Genomic DNA, 18,942 nt, shown 5'->3' on the forward strand with positions numbered 1-18,942 from the left:
ACTATCCTTATGTTCTAGGACAGCAGTTCTCAGCCTGTGGGTTGCAACCCCTTTGGGAGTTGAAAGAGCCTTTCATAAGGGTCACCTGAGGCCACCAGAAAACACGGATACTTACATTATGATTCATAATAATAGCAAACTTATGTTATGAAGTAGCAATAAAAATAATTTTATGGTTGGGGGTGGGTGAGTACAACATGGGGAACTGTATTAAAGGGTCCCAGAATTCGGAGGCTTGAGAACCACTGAGAACATACCTTGTTTTCATTTTATCTTCTATGAAGTGGTTGCTGTTACTATTGCCACTTGACTGATTAGAACATAGAAACTCAGAGTGGTAGGGCCTTTCTAGAGTGAAGCTCTGTGACCTGTGTCCCACCTTGATTCTCCAGAGCAGCTGTGAGCTGGAGAAGTCACTGAAAGCACCTGGATAAAGGTTTGAAAGGCTCCAAACTTGGAGCCAACGCCTAGACTCTGAACTTAATTCTCCCTGGCAACTGTGGTGCTAACGTTACAAGTAGGAAGTGGCACTGCCCTCATCATTGGGTATTCTTGGCCTTAACTCTTCGATGTTGTCGTGCTGGATGCTCTTGCGCAACTGATTGTCCCACTGAGGTTCGTACTCTGAGGCCATGGGGGAGGTGCTGATCCCTGCGCTGCTTGTCCCGTAGTCTTGTTTGAACCTAAACCAAAGTGACAAGGTGGGAGTGATCTGGTTTGCAAACTGTAGAGCCAGAGATGGGATTCTTTAATGCAGGTCAATGTTTTGAACACGTGGGAACTGTGCCAGCTGCCAGACATATAAACAAAAATGACTGGGATCTATTTTTACACTCAACAACTGAAGCATGAGCAGCTCCCATGGGTCCTGTACTGTGGCATGTGTTGGGAATAAGTTTATGTTGAGACAAGTCAGGTTCTGTGCTCACAAAGCTGCTCACCGTGTGTAAGAAAGATGGGTGTTCTAAATGTGCATGCAGTGTAGGCCTCAAGTTCTCTTGAGGCTGTAATGGAAGCATTAGAGGGTGCTATTAGTATACTTAATGGGGCATCCTAACCTGGCCTATGAATCTGGGAAGGTCACTCCCAAGGAGAGGATATTTAAGTGCCTTTGAGAAGCACCTAGACTGAGAAGCTGGGTCTGCAAGCAGTGATCATGTATTTAGAAGGTAGAGATGGGAGTCTTGCCACAGCTCCATCAGTCAAGGTAGTTCAATGCCCGTAGCAGATAGCAGAATACTTCATGTCTGTTATTCTCCTCGCAATAATCTCTGTCTCTCCTACACACAGATAGACACAGACACATACACACTTGTATGAGTGCACACACGACCACACATACCCCCACACACTAATGATTACACACATACATGGTTCTGGTTAATTTAGCACATACAATATAAACCACACACGGGCTTCTAACAGCACACATTTGCTGGGCTGTACACCAGATGCTATCTGCAGATCTCTCTCTCTCTCTCTCTCTCTCTCTCTCTCTCTCTCTCTCTCTCTCTGCCCGGTGGGAGCGTTCAAATGAAGAGGAAAGGAGCAGGGAGGGGGAAGTGCAACTGATGGCTAGCTACTGAGTGAGGTGCAGGGGAGCTTCTAGCAGAGAAAGAGCTCTCTTCCCAGGCAGTGTTACAGCTCTTATACGACAGATGGTCCCAGGCAATGGAGTAATGCTCACACACCTTTACTCCTTCTGGATAGGATCTTATATACAGTTTTGGGGAGGGATGGGGTCTGACAGCAGGTGCTTCCTATTGGCTTGGTCTGAGATGTTAGGGATGCCTCGTCTACATGTGGTGGAGCTTGGAGGAGATGCCCCTACTTGACTGATAGTCATAACTCTCTCTATGGGAGCGGTGGCTATGTGACAGGGGCCTGGTGTCAGGAGCAGGTGAAGCTCCTACCATCTCTTTGGGTGCCTGGGACTTTCAACCCAGCTCAACTTTACCAGGCTTCCTCTCACAGTCCACCACCCAACACACATTCATGGCATTGCTTAAAATAGCTCGTATCTCATGACTAGATCCTGATGTTTCACATATAAAATGAAAAGTTTTCAACTTTTTTTTTTTTTAATGAGTAAGACTTGTCCACGGGCAGAACACAAAAGATAGAGTAAGACATCTGAGCAGGTTCCATGACTTTCTGAAGGCAACTCTCCATCACACCCTGCCTCCCAGGCTAAGTGGGTCCCCGTGGCCTCTTGGAACTTTTCCCCTTCAGTGTGTGCCTGCTGCCTCTGCTTCTCTTTATCTATTGCCACCAGAAGAGCAGTAACCGTTGTCTACTGAGTTTAGCCCCTAAAAGCATCTTAGCCTGTACCCGGCACAAATCAGGACCTCAGCCAACACTTGTGTCAGCAAGCACTCCTCCTACTCAGCCTCCAGACTGTGGCACAGAGCATTGGCATTTTCTACCTGGTGCATGTGAAGAGCTGTCCACAGATGGATGCATGGGCTTTGCTGTTTTTATTGCTATCACTGTTTGTTTGCTCTCTTTTGACATTCCAAAGGGACATTTTGGTGCCACTAACATAATGATAACAATCACAGTCCTCTGCTTCAAAACATGCCCATGGCCTGGCCCAGAAGGAGCAATAAATAAGCCCGGAATCAAAAGTTTAAGCAGAACAAAGTCAGTTGTCACCCATATTGTGACAGCAGACATTAGGAGATCCTAATATGAAATACTCAAATCAAATCATTTCTCAATATTATGATAACGACACAGTATGATTTGTGGATCTGGGCTACCTTTGATGTCATTCTTACAGACCAGTTTTTACATTGTTATTGGTTACTTGTTTATATATTTGGGCATTTCTTGTTAGGCATTACCGTTTGCCAGATGTACAGAGCATGGTGGAGGGAAGATAAATGAATGTTCACAAATAGCCCACAGCCATGAAGAAAGATAATGATCTCTGTAAGAACTAGAAGGCTGACTTTAATAGGTGAGTACTGGTGAGCTAGTTTTAGAGTCTTTCTCTTGGTCCTAGACAGTAAATCATGGGAATCAAGAGAACTGACTTCTTTCTTGCCCAAATACTTTCCCAATGCTGAGCAGTGTCTGGTATGTAAGAGAAAGCTAATCTGTGTTAGAGGGTGAGGATAGTTCCACCTATGTAAGGGTATTAGAGAGAGAAAAGGCTTAATCTTACTTAGGAAAGCTACATGATCAAAGCTAAGAGGAACTATAAAAAAGAGTGCTTTCAGCCTCGACTGCCATGCAAATTTACATATGAGGACACCTATAAAAAGGGGAAATGGTTTGCTCAGAATCACACAGTGTTGTGGGCAGACAAATGCCTGCCTCACCCCCTTTCATATACTGAAATGTTAAGCTCCAGTACTTCAGAATGTAACTGTATTTGCCTATAGGATTTTTTTTTATATAAGCTAATAATGGTAAGATATGGTCAGAGTGGGCTCTAATCCAGTTTAACTCCTGTACATACAAGGAGAAGGAATTACGAAACAGATTACATGCAACAGAGATCCGAGAAGGCAAATGGAGGACAGGACCATCTGCAAGCTAAGGAGACCAGCCTCAGAAGAAACCAAGCCTGTTAAGACTTTTACTTAGGGTTCCAGCACTCAGCTCTATATGACAATAATTCGCCAGCCCTTTGGCCATTCAGTCAGTACTGCTTTTTTTTTTTTTTTTTTTTTTTTTTTTTTTTTACAGCAACCCTGGAAATTTAATACATGCAGAGTGTAAACTAGAAGCCAGACTTGCTGAATCTCTATCCTGTCCCCTTTACACAACACCACCCAGCTGGTCCCATTCAGTGCTCTCCCAACCCCACTCCCAAAGAGAAACATGGCAATTTTAACGATGCTAACGAACCCATTTATAAAGCCTAGAGGAATCAAGCTGTCCTCTACACACTTCACACACATCAATTCATTTAATTCTTTCAACACTACCACGGAGTAAATATCATTTGGTGTCCTATTTACAGATGAGAGAACGGAAGGACAAAGATATAGCAGCTTTTTGGAGAGCACAAAATCACTAACGGCTGAAGCAGTGAGTCAAGCTGGGGCAAGCTTCAGGAGCTCATGCACACGTTCATGTCTGTCTACTGGGGCATGCCTACAAAGGTATTCTCAAGGATGAGAGACAGCGACAGCCCTTCGCATCACTAGGCTCACGTCCATAGAGGAATTAGACACAGATATGCTTATCTTAACCCCGAGTAGCTTGTTGGAGGAATAAAGCTAATGAGCAGAGTAGAATCAGGAGCCTGGCTAAGAAGTAGGGTGTCGGAATAGGATTTATTCAGTGCAGACTCTTCCGATATGTTAAGACATCAAAACAAAACCATGGGATAGATTTCAAGCCTCCCTCGAGTTCAACAGCACCTTAATGAGTCCTTAAAGATGAAAGAACCAAATTATATCAGCCGAAGCATTAACTAATAAAAGAAATGAGATTGAACCCTCTCTCTGTCAAGCATTAAGCAAATGATTGGGAATTTAGGGAATCAGCTAAAACCGTAGGCAGAACACCAGTACAGTTGCTAACGCACACTAAGTGATCAATAAACAGACATCAGATTAGGTAATGATCAGGGAGTGACCACATTACAAGGTTCTCTCCTCTTTGAAACCCTCCTCAGGCTTCATCCTACACTATCCAAATCACCTGCCTTTTCCTTTTGCTCTGGAGGAAGTCACTTACCCATCCTTCTATTTGTCATTCAGTTTGCTCTGCATAGCATCATAAAAGTTGATGACACATTCGTACATCCACCCATCTACTCACTGTAATTATGTTAGATAGTTTCTAGGTCTCAATGCTGTGCTAGGCACTGGGAGTTCCTAGACAAACACAACATGTTTCCCATCCTCAGTGGGTGTAGGCTTTGTGGGTAACCTATGGTGTGCCCAATAAGTAGGGCCACTGATGATAATAATACTTACAACTTTACTGTTTTGGGGTGATATTTTTTTCATGGGTAAACCCAGCACTTTTTTTTTCCCAGCACTTTTATTTCCAGACACTTATTTCACAGTTTATAGAACGTAGAGTCACAATATTAATTCTATTCTGAATTAGCTTCTAAGAATCTAACCAAGCTTGTTTTAGTAACAGACACAACAAGGAATTATCACAAAGAACTTGTTGAGTGCACACCTAGGAAAGCCCCATTGTTTTCTGGATGCTGAGGTAGGAGAGAGCTCCCCACTGGTAAGAACCAAGAGTAGTCTTATTTCATAGCCCACCAATCTCTGCAAGATTTACATGCCAGCTTCTCCATGCATTCCACCAAAAGGGAGAGGTGAGGCTTGTCCAGTTTATCTCTTCCTTCCCTGTGGAACTCTCATATTTTCTGCTTTCTTTCTTCTTAAAACTTATTTTGTCTCATTTATTGATTTGTGTGTTGAGAGGGGGTGGCATGGTGAGCAAGCTTTGTTTGTGTGTGGAAGGATCAGTGGAAAACATCAAGACTTTTCCCCTTCCACCATGATCCTGGAGAACAAACTCAGGTCGTGACACTTGTTGGCAAGTGCCTTTACCACTGCTCATATCTTCTGCTTTCTATGAGGAACCAGGTCCTGATGGTAGAAGTGCCTTGCTCAAGAGCACATGACTGAAGAGCAGCAGACAGTTTAACAGCTAACACCGTGAGATTGTCCATGAGACAGTATGCTCTTCATCTGCCAAAAGCCCTGCTGTGGAAGTGTGCATACTTATCCTCAATTAATTTTCCAAACGCTTCCATGAAGTTGTTCTTGACTCCATTTCACAGTTGAGAAGACTGAGGTGAGGGAAAGATTTCCACACGAACATCTAGCTTTGGGTAGCCCACTCCGGGCCGTTGGAATGCACCTATAGAGCCTGTAGGGTGGGAACCTGAAGCGGTGCCAAGGGTAGGACTAAGAAAAGAACATAGCGGGGGCGGGGCAGAGGGCGGGGATGACCGGCAGTTCTCAAGAGGTGAGAAAGTTCCGCCCCCATGAGAGAGAGGCCGGGGATTGGCTTCTCGTGGCGGATTGGCAGCGCTGGGAAGCGCGCAGTTAGGAGGGCGGGGCGCAAGCCGGAAGTGGGCGAGAGGCGGCTGAGGCGTGCTCAGGGAGCCACGGCCGCCACTTTGCTCTGGAGCCGCGGCCGGGCGGGCGTGGGGCGTTATGGAGGGCCCGGGTCTGGGCTCGCAGGTGAGCGCGGCTGGACGTGGGCGGCGGTGGGGACCCAAGCCGCGGCCAGGTGAGGCGGTTCCCCGAGGACGGCGGGACCTGGGCCTTGGCCACGGCCACACTAAGTAAGATGCTGCTTGTCCTTTGAGGTGGCCGCAAAGCGAGGTCGGGCCCTCTTCCATTCGGCGGCAGGGCGTCACGCACCGGCGCCTAAGTCCGCTGGGACCTGTAAGGTGTCAGGTGACACACCTCAGGTAGCACAGCCAGCCTTGGACCTTAGCCTAGAGCCTAGGCTGCCGCCTTTTCTCCGCCTTGTGCTGTCTTAGCTCTTGTTCCTTCCCACATCCTTCCTACTCCTTGAAAGCATCGAGCCTGTGGAGGAAAGAGGAAGGGAGCTCCATGGTACCATCTGCAAAATCCCAAAGGGGTCTATTCTGGGAAGGGCTAGATTCGTCCCAAAGGACAGAGGAGGCCAGAGGGGAAGCTATAAAACCCTAGAGAACTAAGAATTTGTCCCTTTTGATTATGACCTCTAAAGACTAATAACTGGCCTTCAAAAGATTCCCACTTAATATTTTCAGGCCTCTTCATTCCTAGCAAATGTTTGGCATGTGCTAGTGCTACATGCATTCTTGTGCGCCTTTTTTTATCCTTTTTATCAAAGTCCTTAAGCAAAAGAAATCCCCATTTTCAGGTGAGAAAACTGACAAAGTCTCTAATTCAAGTTAAGCTAAAAGTAGATTGTTTTCTTCAAGCAGTTTGAGGTAGTCACCTTGTTTGGACACTTTAAAAAAAAAAAATTTCCCTAGTCCCAAGAGTGTTCTTCATATTTCTCTATTTTTCTTCTTCAGCCAGTTTGGTGTAGGTTTAAGTGGAAAATAACATGCTGAGGTGTTTTTATTGGGAGTTCTTGCATTTTAAAAGAAATAAGAATAATGTACAGTGAGCCTGAATTGCTATGAAAGAGCATAGACTCTCTACGTGAAACAGTGTCTCATTATTTTTCTCAGGCTCAAAGGTTGGTAAGAGTAGCCATCATTTCTTAATTACTGTCACTCATTAATAAAAGCCTGTGAGATCCCCGTCCCCTCTATGCTGAAGGGAAAATAACCCTGCTCAAGTTCCATGACATCAGAAGAGAGAGGATGATTTTAGAGGTTGAAGTTAGTGGGGCAAGATAGCCTGTTGTTAATGATAATTCCTGTTGCCACTTGAAATCCCCCAGTCTTGGTCTTCACTACTCACTTGTGAGCTAGGTATGAGTAATTATTTCTAATCTTAAAAGGAAGAAAGGACACTCAAGAAACTGTAGTCACATGCTAGAGAGCAACTGAGTGGCACATCCAAGAATCTATTCATTCATCTCATAAATGTGTTTTGAATGTCTTCTGGAAGCTGGGCTCCATTCTCCATGAACAAAGCAGACAAAGCATCCCTTTTGTTGAATTTGTTGCTTAGTGCTGATAGGTTTGTTTTTGGTTTGGGGGGTATTTGTTTGTTTGTTTTTGTCAGAATTTTCCTACCCAGCCTGGTTCTCAGTTATGTTTAACACCTCATCTTTTACAGTTTTGTTTGCTCAAGAAACTCCCAGCTACACTGGGCTACAGACCTTAATACTTACTTACTCTATCTAGAATGTTCTATCTGGAGTCTCTACTGAGTATTGATGTGGCTTATTCCTCTATTTCTATAATATCTTCAGGAAAGTCTGACCACAGTGTAGTATTTTGATGCCCTTATACTTAAAATTGCAGGCCTTTCTCATTGTCACCACTAACAATGACACTCCCTGACCTCCCTCCTGGTTTCCTATTTCTCCCCAACATTTAATATCATGCTCTGTTATGCTGATGTGCACTCTCTCTCCTCTGTTGTGTATAAGTGCTGTGAAGGTAGTGGTTTGTAGCCTATGCATTAATCATTGCTTTGTGTCAAGCATAAAAAATGAATCTAACACTAGTGTTCACCCAATAGCAAATTTAGAAACTTAACGCTGATGCTATTGTGACAAATTTTAATGGTTTTCTGTCATACCTCCCTACACTTGTTTTAGTTGCTAGTCAGCCTTGCCAGAGTTTTCCAGGTCATGATTTTCTTTTAGAATCCACTGTGACTTCAAGGTGTTTACTATTTTAAAAATAATTTGATTGCATCATAGTTACCATATAACTTAAAGATTCTCTGTTGAGCATGCTCAAAGCATGATGGCATGGAAAACAGCCATTGTTAACACATGGATTTGTACATCAGAAATTTGAATATACTGATTCAGGTTGGTTTGTCTCCCTGTTCCATTGTGTCTAGAGCCTCAGTAGGAAAGACTCATAAGCTAGATGTGAATTGCTAGCTAGGACTGGAATTATCTAGTTGATGCTGACTCTCAACAAATACCTGGTCTTCTGCACAGCATGGTAACTGAATTCTAAAAGAAGTGTGTCTTAGGAGACAAGAAGAGAAAGCTTCCAGTTTCTAAAGCCTAGGCTTGTAAGCTGGCACAGCAACATTTCTATAATACTTCACTAGTGAAACAGTTCACAGAGCTTAGAGTCAAGAAAAATTAACATATACCTTCACCTCTTGATCTTAAAAATAAGAAAAAGTGGGGATTTATATTATAAAAACTGCCACTGGTATAACCTTATGCCTCATGCATAATGTTCAATTTTGACCCTTTTCTTCCCTGTGGAGAAATATTTAGCTATATATGTCTTTCTTGTTATTACTTTTTTTTTCTCCTTCTCCCCAATAACCCATTTATCTTATAAACACAAAAATATAAAACATGGTATCCTGGCCCCTTGAATCATTTGTGAACTGGAATCTTAGGTGGACCAGAGAAAATCAAATAGATCAGAATCCTAGACTATTTAGAGCCAACTTTCTTCCATTTGAGTAGATTATAATTACTATGATACAGAAAGAATCCTAAAAGGTTCTTTACTTTTCCTTTTAATGTAGCTAAGTTTGGTTTTAGCTATATATGATTCTGTGTTTGCTTATTTAGCAGATAGAGCCAAAGAAACGTATTCAAATGAGCATTATGGTTCTTGCTCTGGGTGAGATAAAGGGATAAAAGTACACCTCTTTCTCCCAGTGAATGTAGATATGAAGTCTGGCAGACTTTAAAACATCTCCTGAAGGACCCTGGAAAAGTAAATGCTAAATCATATTAAAAACAACCAGAAATCAAACTCCATAAACCCAGCAGATAATTTACCTTTGTCACCTCTGGTTTGTCCCTGTTACAGACTTGAGCTTTAGAAGAGGACATTCCTATAGACAGAACTCCATGAGCAGTGAAATTCACTCAAGAAGCAAGAAAGGGATCTTTTGGCAGCATGGGTGCTAGAACTTTCCTCAGTAGCCAGAATAATTGAGATTTCATGGGTAATTTCTGGAATTGAGCACAAAGCCAAAATCCATCTGTGAAATAATAAATTGATAAACTGGACAACAAAATTTAAAACTTACCCAATGAACAATTCTTTTAAGGAAAGGAAAGCTACAGTCCAGAAGAAAATATTTTGAAAGTTACATATCCCTTGTACTAATCTAGATTGTTTAATATCAAGAACTCTTAAAACTTAACAGTAAGAAAACAAAAGGCACAGATGAAAAATAGAAGGTGGACATGTTAGCACATGACTGTTAACCCAGCTCTTAGGAAGCTGAAGCAGGACGATCACAAGTTAGAGGCTAACTGTGAGACCCTGGATCAAAAAGGGGGTGGCAAAGACTTGAACAGAAACTTCATAGAAGATATGCAGAAGACAGATTAGCACGTGAAATAGTGCTTAGCCTCATCTGCTCTTTAGGGTTATGTAAATTAAGACTCTTATGAAATTGTACATCTGTTGTGCTAACAGTTGACTAAATTGATGGATAGTGCTCTTTTTAAAGTCTCTTTCTGGTTCCCAGATTGGTTTTGGTTGTTTTTGTTTTTGTTTTTTCTATCCTGTGTTATTTTGTGTCTTCTCATGCTACAGTTAGTGAAAGAAGTGTTGTAATCCCTATAATTATGAACTGATTTCTTTTTTCAGTTCTATCTGTTTTTACTTTATGAATTTAAACATTTGAATTCTATATACACCCAGTGTTACGTCTTCTTATATAATTAGCTCTATAATATCATGAAGTCTCTTTTACTCCTCAAAATATTGTTGACACTGCTTTGTCATATCTTCCAATAACCACTGCATTCCTCATGCTTAATGTCTGTGTATATCTGTGTGCATTTTTATGTTTCAGTTGAGTTTTCCATGGACCGTCAACATTTTTCTAACTTCATAGAGTTTATTCTGTACTTGTCTGTATAGAATACGTTCCTTTTAAATTTGTTATTCAAAATACATGTAAATAATGTCTTTGTTTTTAGGAAGCTTTGGAAAACTCTATCCCATATCTTAAGCTTCAGCCCCCCCCTCCCCCACACACACACACTTTCTTTCCTGCGTAGCTTATTTCTCTCAAAATCTGCTGTCACCTTGAGCCACCTCAGCCTGTTGCGTGCATTATTTCTGGCTTCTCATTTATACAGAGAGGCCCTGAGGCTCTAGCAGCCCTTTTAACATTATAACCCAGCGTGGTTACAAAGTTGCCTAAAATAATCACCAACAATCTCAATGTATTAAGTAAGCTTACTGTGTCCTGTTGGTCATATTCAGGCACATCATATGTGTCTTTAGGTGCATGAGGCCAGGGGCCACAGGTTGGACATATTGAACGTATTTTCTCAAATTCTGACATTTTGGGGTTCATGGTAAGGTTCACTCACTTTCCTTACTTTTTTTTTTAATTGAAAAAATTTTTTCACACACTATGTTCTGATCCTGGTTTTCCTTGTCTCAATCTCTCCCAGATCCTTCCCGTTTCCCCACTTACCCAATTCCATGCCCTTTCATTCAGTCATGTGTGCTCACACTCCCTCCACATGCCCCCTCTAAAAACAAACTTTCTTATGTTCTCATTTCTTGGACACTTTCCTGTTATTCATAGTTAAAATAGTTTATTTCTGGTGTTCTGTCCAGTTTTCTAGGTCTTCTTTAAAACAGGATTAGTCAATGGTGAGATAATCCTGGTTATTGCATGTACACTAAAGTACAAGGCTCTATTTTATACATAGCTGAGAAAAGAATTTACACTCAGGTGTTTAAGTGCTGCCATCTAAGACAAACTAGAAGTCTCATACAGCATCAGCAAGCAGAGTTTGATAATTCCAACAGTTTGTAAAGGTAAGAGCCATGAATGTTTCCAGGCCCTGCTCTGGAAAGCTTAATTGATGTGGCCATTTTAAGATGGGCGTAGCTTACCTTAAATACCAGACAGTTAAACTCTGGTTACATATTGTTAAGAATTGTTTATGCATGAATCTCCAGAGACATATATACAAGAGTGTGCACAGCAGTACTGTTAGCAGTAGCCCCACGCTAGGAAGATCCAAGTAAGTGGCCACATAAATAAGTTGATGGTGGTATAACAACGTTGGGTCATTTTACATCAACCTGGTCACTTCTGTACTGGCTGTTGCTGCATGACAAATGACCACACATATAATGGGTTAGAGTACCTGTTTATTAGCTTAGTGTTTCTGCTTGTCAGAAGTTCAAATACAGCTTACCTGGATCCTTCGCTCAGGATCTCACAAGCTGTTGTCATGGCTGACCTCTGTTCCCTAATATAACTTAAGAGTTCTTTCTCAAACTCATGTGGTTAGTAATGCAGTTCAACTCTCTGCTGTTGCTTGATTCACATTTTCATTTTCTTGATGTCTGTCACCCAGGAGCACTTTCACTTCTAGAAATGAAAGTTCGGTCCTTGCCACCTGGGCTCTTTGCAGTCCCTTTTGTGTCATAGCAGCCTGCCTTTGCAAAACCAATAGGAGCTGCTGCTAAGACAGCCTTATTCACCCTGTCATAGACTACAGTACCCACCACCTTTGTCATATTCCTTATCTCAGGGATTTCCATTTTCAAAGGGAAAGGAAATTGCAAGAGCTTGATCATTAGGAAATGAGAATATTTTTTAGGATGTGCTCACCACAACTCTGAAAACAAGATTCTGGTAATGTTCCTTCATTGTCAGTGTCCATGACCTTCTACTACTGCAGCTACCAAGGCACATTTGTGCCTTTTCAAATGACCTGTTTTATGACAACATTTATAATTTGGATTTTCCTAATTTTAAGCATCTTTTAAGATAAAATCTTCACTAAGACACTCCTGTAAGAGATTAAAACAGTTTGATTTGTTAGCATAGGTATTGTTAATGGTATAAAATGCTTCATTACATGATTGAATTATGGTATTAATTCTACATGCTTTGTCAATTGCTCTTACTCTTCAGTGCAGGAATCACAGCCATGGCTCCCATGTTCCAGGATTTGGTCGACACGGCATCTGTGTACATGAAAACAAAGAACTTGCGAAAGCAAAAGAAATTCTTCCTCTTATAGAGGACTCCAGTAACTGTGACATTGTCAAAGCTACACAGTGAGTCTCCTGGATGCTCTGTTTTATCCTTAGAGTCTCTTCAGTTATGATAATGACCATGCAGTTGATGGCACTCTGTGGGCACTTTGTTACTGTATCCTAACAGCTCCATACCCACCAAATGTGTTTGCCATTCCAGCATCAAAGTACTTAGTGCAGTAGACCTTGGCTGGTTCTGTATCAGGCCCTCCATTAGCTTGTGAGCTGCTTTTCAATAGAATTTATCTCCTTTATCTTTATAAGTATATTCTAATGGATCTGTTCCTTATGCTGAAAATAAAAATAAATGTAAAATTTTTCTGCTTACAGTGAACATTATGTGGATATCCATGTTGTCATTGATTGCCAGGGCCCTGTTCATTTCAGGGACCATCTCACCTCTTGCTTTTGAGCATATTTTGAAATATGTTGTTTACCAGACATGATTAAGTAGTAATTTATATTTTAGTAAACAAGTATAAATGTTACATTGTCCATTTAATGTAAGTCACACTCTTCTAGTCACCATAACAGAACTAGAATTACCTGTCTATCTTGGTATCATTCCTGTTAAACCCCTGTTTGGCTTTAACACTAACTAATGTTATGTTCATTATTCATATATTGACAGTTACCTGAGTGGGTTATTCTGATTACCAATTTATATAAAGTTAGTTTAAAGACCCCACGTCTATTGCTTTGGGTGAATAGTATTTGATAGTTTGTATTGCTATGAAGATGAGAGGATTCTTAAGGGGAACGTTGGCTTTAATCAGAATGGGAACATTGAAATGTCTCTGTCACCAGGAAAGCTCTGTTGTGCTGACTGCTAGGCATGAGCTGCATTCCCTGGGAAGCTCAGTAGGAACTCGTCTTTGATGTTCCTTTAGGTCTTGGACATTCTCGAATGATTGTGGTGATATCTTTAGATCAGTAGTCCCCAACCTTCTAATGCTGCAACCCTTTAATTCAGTTCCTCATGTCATAGTAACACCAGCCTAAAATTATTTTCATTGCTACTTCATGACTGTAATTTTGCTACTGTTATGAGTCATCATATAAATATCTGTGTTTTCTGATGGTCTTAAGTGACTCCTGTGACTGAATTGTTTAACTTCCAAAGGGATCACAACCCACAGGTTAATGCTTTCGATAGATATTTGGAAAGGAGATAGAAGCAGATAGACAAATGTTATGTGTAACCAATAATGTGTTCTCTTTGTCAAATAAAAGAAATATATTTTTCCAATAAAATGCCAAAGTGATCTTTAAAAGATGGATAGTCCAGCTAGGACGATGTGCCATTATCAGAAGCTTCTGTGTATTGTTTACACATACATATGTTTATCAAGCAAAACATTTGCATTTAATTGTGAAAAAGTGAGATTGTTTTGCCCGTTGATTTGAGTTTTGACCTCTGAGGGCCAGTTGCAATTTTCATGTCCTTCTAAAGAAAAATAAGTTTTAGAGAAACTACTAAAAATGTATGTTGTAGTTAGTTTCTGTTAAAAAGAAATGTTGCTAATGTATGATTTTTAAAATTACAAAAACATTAAAAAAATAACTCATCAGGTTGAATATCTTCTAGACTCCCCTTTTTTGTTCCTTTTGTTCATCTCACACTTAGTGTTCTCATTTGTATTCACAGTTATCACCCCCATGCTGGTCTCTAAATTCTACTCTTATGCTGATCTAAGCTGCTGCTTTCATATTGCCACTAACATAATCGTTCTTAAAACTCAAATTCTCAGCACTTTTCCTTTTCTAATGGCTTCCTTGGTTTCCCACTGAACTGAAGATGAACTCACAGTCTCACCCACCTTGTGTGGTCTTGCCCTTCCCTTCCCTCTTCACTATATTAAGCTCACCATTGCTGAATTGCTTCTGTTTCTCCGAACATCTATGTAGTGTTTCACATCTCAGTTTTTGTATGTGCTATTCTTCCTGTCCAGAATGTCCTCCCTTCTTAAATTACAGCACGTGTGTCATGTTTCAGTTCTCCAGGAAGGACTCTTGCCTGGCTCTACATCCTGGCTATTTCTTGTTGAAGTTATCTCATTCCAAGTTTGCTTTTAGGGTTTCACCTACATTGTAAGGTAGTTGCATAGGTGTAGTTTTCTTCAGAGATAAGATTGTAGTCAGGAGCCAACACCTGACTTGTAAAGTAAAATGGTGTGTGTGTGTGTGTGTGTGTGTGTGTGTGTGTGTGTGTGTGTAGACAAATGAAATTACTGAAGGAGAGCAGGTGTGAGGATTAAGGCTTAAGAAAGTTTGTTTCAACTCCATGTGGATGAATCCATCAATAAGAACACTGAGCTTACTTTTGTTTGCTTACACTATGTTCCTTTTGTGTGTTAATTAGAGTTAGACCATGTCTAAGAATTCTGTCTTGTGGAATTCAACAATCACAGTTTCAACCATTCTTGCATTCAAAATGTTTTCCTGGCCCTTCTCAGAGGAGAAGGGGAGAGGGAAATTGGGGGAGGAGCTGTGTAAGGGAGGAACAGGGAGGAGAAGGGTGAATATTGGGATGTATATTGGGATGTAAAGTGAATAAATAAATAAACAAATAAATAAATGGGGAAACAACATAAAAAGGGTAAAAATAAAAAAAGAAATACTGTTCCTGAACATGTACTATACATTCATAGAATTTTAAGTCTGTCATGATTGCATATATAATACAGTATGACAGTTATTTACATGGCATCTGTATTGTATAAGTAACCTATATGACATAAAGAATGTGGGAAGATATGCATAATTACTATATATGGCACCTTATTTTATAAGGGATTTGAACAGATGCACAGATGTTGGGATCTGGGAGGATTCCAGGATATGGGGCTCCAAGGATACCAGGGGACTGCTTTGTATTTCCATGTTGACTAAACAGTTGTTTGCATTAAAATTAAAAATAATAATAATAAAAGTCATGGTAAAAGGAAGAAATTTTGACATATAAAATTATTATAATGTATCAATTGTGCTTTTCTTTTTCTTATTTAAGATATGGAATATTTGAACGATGTAAAGAGCTGGTAGAAGCAGGGTATGATGTCAGACAACCAGACAGAGAAAATGTATCTCTTCTTCACTGGGCTGCCATTAACAACAGGCTGGAGCTTGTAAAGTAAGATGGTGTGTGTGTGTGTGTGTGTGTGTGCATGCGTATTCATGTCTGTGTACATGTACTGATCCTTATTGTTCTAGAAGTCTCTCTTGTTTTGTTTTTGTATGGGTTGGGCCACCTATAGTGTTCTATTGTAAGTGAAAACCTGGAATTTACCACACATCCGTTACCATAGCATTGGAGAGGGCCAGTCCAAAAGCAGGCTCGTCATAAAGATAAAGGATAGTCAGGGAAAGGGGATGTGTTTTGAAAAGAAAGGTATGAGATTACTTTCTCAGGATAGAAGTTGCATCTAAGTCTAGAAGAAGCAATGAAATATTTTGAGTTATAACATCATGAGAATTAGACTTTGAAAAAAGCTAATGTGGACTGTGGTTTGAAACGAGCATATAATGGTTTATATAGTTCTTCATAAAGAAAACGCTGCTGCCTATACATTGTTTGGTTAAACAGTTTCTAATTTAGTGTGTAAAATGCTAGTGGGTAGTGAGGATTTTAGTGTATATGTTTCAAGTCAGAGGACTATATGTGTAAAATTCTTGAGGCTTAAAAAAATTAAAATGTACTAGTTTAAAATCTTCTAATACATCATACCATCAGACAAACTTAGGTATATTCTTTAGATAATGTGGTACATGAAGCACATGTTTCAAGTAAGGAAATAAACTTCTCTAAACTAGAGAAGAAAATTGTTTTCATTACATTATAGGTTCACTATATACAATACCTTATAGTCTTTGTTCCCAAAATGGAACACTCAAAATTTCTAATTTGTCTAAAATGATTTTAAATTCGTTTTTACTACTTTAAAATTTTATTCCCACATACTACTTCTAATTATGAACTGCTAAAAATGATATAATCTCACCTTTCTCTTTCTACTTTGAAGCTATTTAAGAGTGCTATAGTCATTAGAATGTTCAGAAAAGTTACCATGTGTTGGGCTTGTGGGTGATAGAGGAATGCTAATTATAGCAAAAATAATTATGAATATGCTATTAAGTGTTTCACCAGAGGTTTATTTGATGCTGTCATTCATTATTTTGAGACTTCTATAGATCTGGGCCCTTCAGGAGAGTTATTGTAATTTCTGTTTTATAATATAGTGTGAAGAAAAAGTTGGACTGGGTTGGTAGAGTACTTGCCTGACTGGGTTGGTAGAGTACTTGCGTATCAGACGTGGAGCCCTGGGTGGGATCCCAGTGCCACATAAAACTGGGTCTGGTGGTACATACCTGCATTCCCAGCACTCAGGAAGTAGAGACAGGAGGATCAGAAGTTAGTTCAAGGTCATCTTTGGCTGCCTAGTGAGTTTGAGGCCAGCCTGGGATAAATGAAACTTTATGGGGGCAGGGGGGGGGGGAAGCCTTTTCTTTTTCAATTCGAATCTTAAATTTCATGTCTTATTTTCATTGCTTTTAACAGGTTTTATATTTCCAAAGGTGCTGTGATAGATCAGTTGGGTGGTGACTTAAATTCAACTCCTCTTCACTGGGCTATCCGGTAAGATATCTTTTGAAGTTTTGACATGTGGCTAGTGGCAGCATGTAATAGCCTCAGGTGCAGGCAGGGGAATGGGTTTTTTTGTTTGTTTGTTTTCTTTGGTTCCCTAGGTCTTGTTTGTTTGTTGTGTTGGGTTTTTTTTTTTTTTTTTTATTAAGTAGGGCTTTGGGGTTTCTAGAAGAGTTGTTTTAGTGTTTGATCTTATGTTCCAGTATTATTATCAGACTCAAATGTGTTAGAATTTCTCTTTTGACACTGGAATGAATATCTCTATTTGTTTTGTATAAATGAACACAGTAGTTCAACTATAAAGTCAATCTTCAACCTTAGCTACTCATTTGGAAACTCAGTATAGAGCTGTTTTAAAGAGATTGAGTCCTTCAATCTCCTTAAAGTGTATCTCTGTCTCTTAAGATCAAATGGGTAAACTCCTTTGAAGTTGATGCAGGATAATCTTGAGTAGGCCGGCTTAACATGGCATTTATGGTATCTTCTTCTTTGCTGTGAGGTGCACTGATCCTCTGAAGCTGAGGGTCTAAATCTGTCTGCCTAACCCACTCTGCTTACTGAGATTGTAACTCAAGTGAAATTAATTGTTACTGCAAGGCAGAGAGCTGAATCTTTTCCATAGGCAAGAGTTTTGAAAAACCTAAGCATCACTCTTGTCCTTCAAGATACTGATGGTAGTTTCCATGAAAATGAGTTATATTTGGAAATACATATCTCATATATATGATATGGTTTATATATGTGTGTGTGTATATATATGTATGTATGTATACACACACATATATAAGGTTGTTTATATAAATGGTTATTAATGATATGGTTTATAAATATATATGATTATTATCTTAATATTTTTACAATATAACCATAATATTTCTGATTCATGATCATGTTTTAGTTTCAAAAACATCAATAAAGCCTGCAGGGTTTTAAGGTTTTCATTGTCCACATTAGTCATTGCTATTACTGTTTGCCTGTGCTGTAACAGCATAAGGTTTGATTTAGGTTATCAAGGTTTATCATTTGCCCCAAGCATAGTCATATAATTCTGAGTTGGACTATTTAAGTAAAAGACATTTGCGGCTAACAAAATGGCTCAGTCGTTAAGAGTACTTGCTGCTCTTGCAGAAGACCAGAGTTCTATCCTAGAACCCACTGTAAGGTGATTCACAACTCACTGCATGCAACTTCAGCTCCAGGGAATCAGACACCCTCTTCTGGCCTCCTCTGGGATGCACACACACAGGCACATATACATACCTATAAATAAATAAAAATAGTTCTTTAAAAAAAAAAAAAAAAAATGAGTAGAAGTCACTTGTACAACTGCCGGTATGTAAAACACCTTCCTACTAGAAAATGTTATTTTGTCCAACCAGAATCCCTCATGTCTTAGAGTTATGTAGTTTCTTTCTGGGTACTTTTTGGTTTTCTGCATGAATTCTGCTTCTATAGAATAAAACACATTAGGAAATTTTCTGTTCACAGACAAGGACATTTGCCTATGGTCATCTTATTACTCCAGCACGGTGCAGACCCAACTCTGATTGATGGCGAGGGATTCAGCAGCATTCATCTGGCAGTCCTGTTTCAGCACATGCCCATCATAGCTTATCTTATCTCAAAGGGGCAGGTATGTTTTGACATGCGCCTTATATTCTGGGTAGTATAATTTGAA

At 40.0% G+C, this 18,942-nt stretch overlaps 1 protein-coding gene across 2 annotated transcripts in view; it reads left to right on the forward strand.

Annotated features, from left to right (window-relative positions):
- The first annotated feature begins 6,037 nt into the window (after nt 1-6,037).
- Zdhhc13 (zDHHC palmitoyltransferase 13) overlaps nt 6,038-18,942 on the forward strand; it is a 38,938-nt gene continuing 26,033 nt past the window's right edge. The window contains exons 1-5 of one of the 2 annotated variants that reach the window (XM_034493387.1): nt 6,038-6,173; nt 12,495-12,640; nt 15,630-15,752; nt 17,178-17,255; nt 18,753-18,897. In XM_034493387.1, the coding sequence (XP_034349278.1) occupies nt 6,147-6,173; nt 12,495-12,640; nt 15,630-15,752; nt 17,178-17,255; nt 18,753-18,897 (519 nt within the window). In that variant the 5' untranslated portion in view covers nt 6,038-6,146. The remainder of the gene's footprint in view (nt 6,174-12,494; nt 12,641-15,629; nt 15,753-17,177; nt 17,256-18,752; nt 18,898-18,942) is intronic. The other variant, XM_076934850.1, reaches the window with a different exon arrangement.

This window comes from Arvicanthis niloticus, chromosome 1, assembly GCF_011762505.2.
Source record: "Arvicanthis niloticus isolate mArvNil1 chromosome 1, mArvNil1.pat.X, whole genome shotgun sequence".
NCBI lineage: Eukaryota > Metazoa > Chordata > Mammalia > Rodentia > Muridae > Arvicanthis > Arvicanthis niloticus.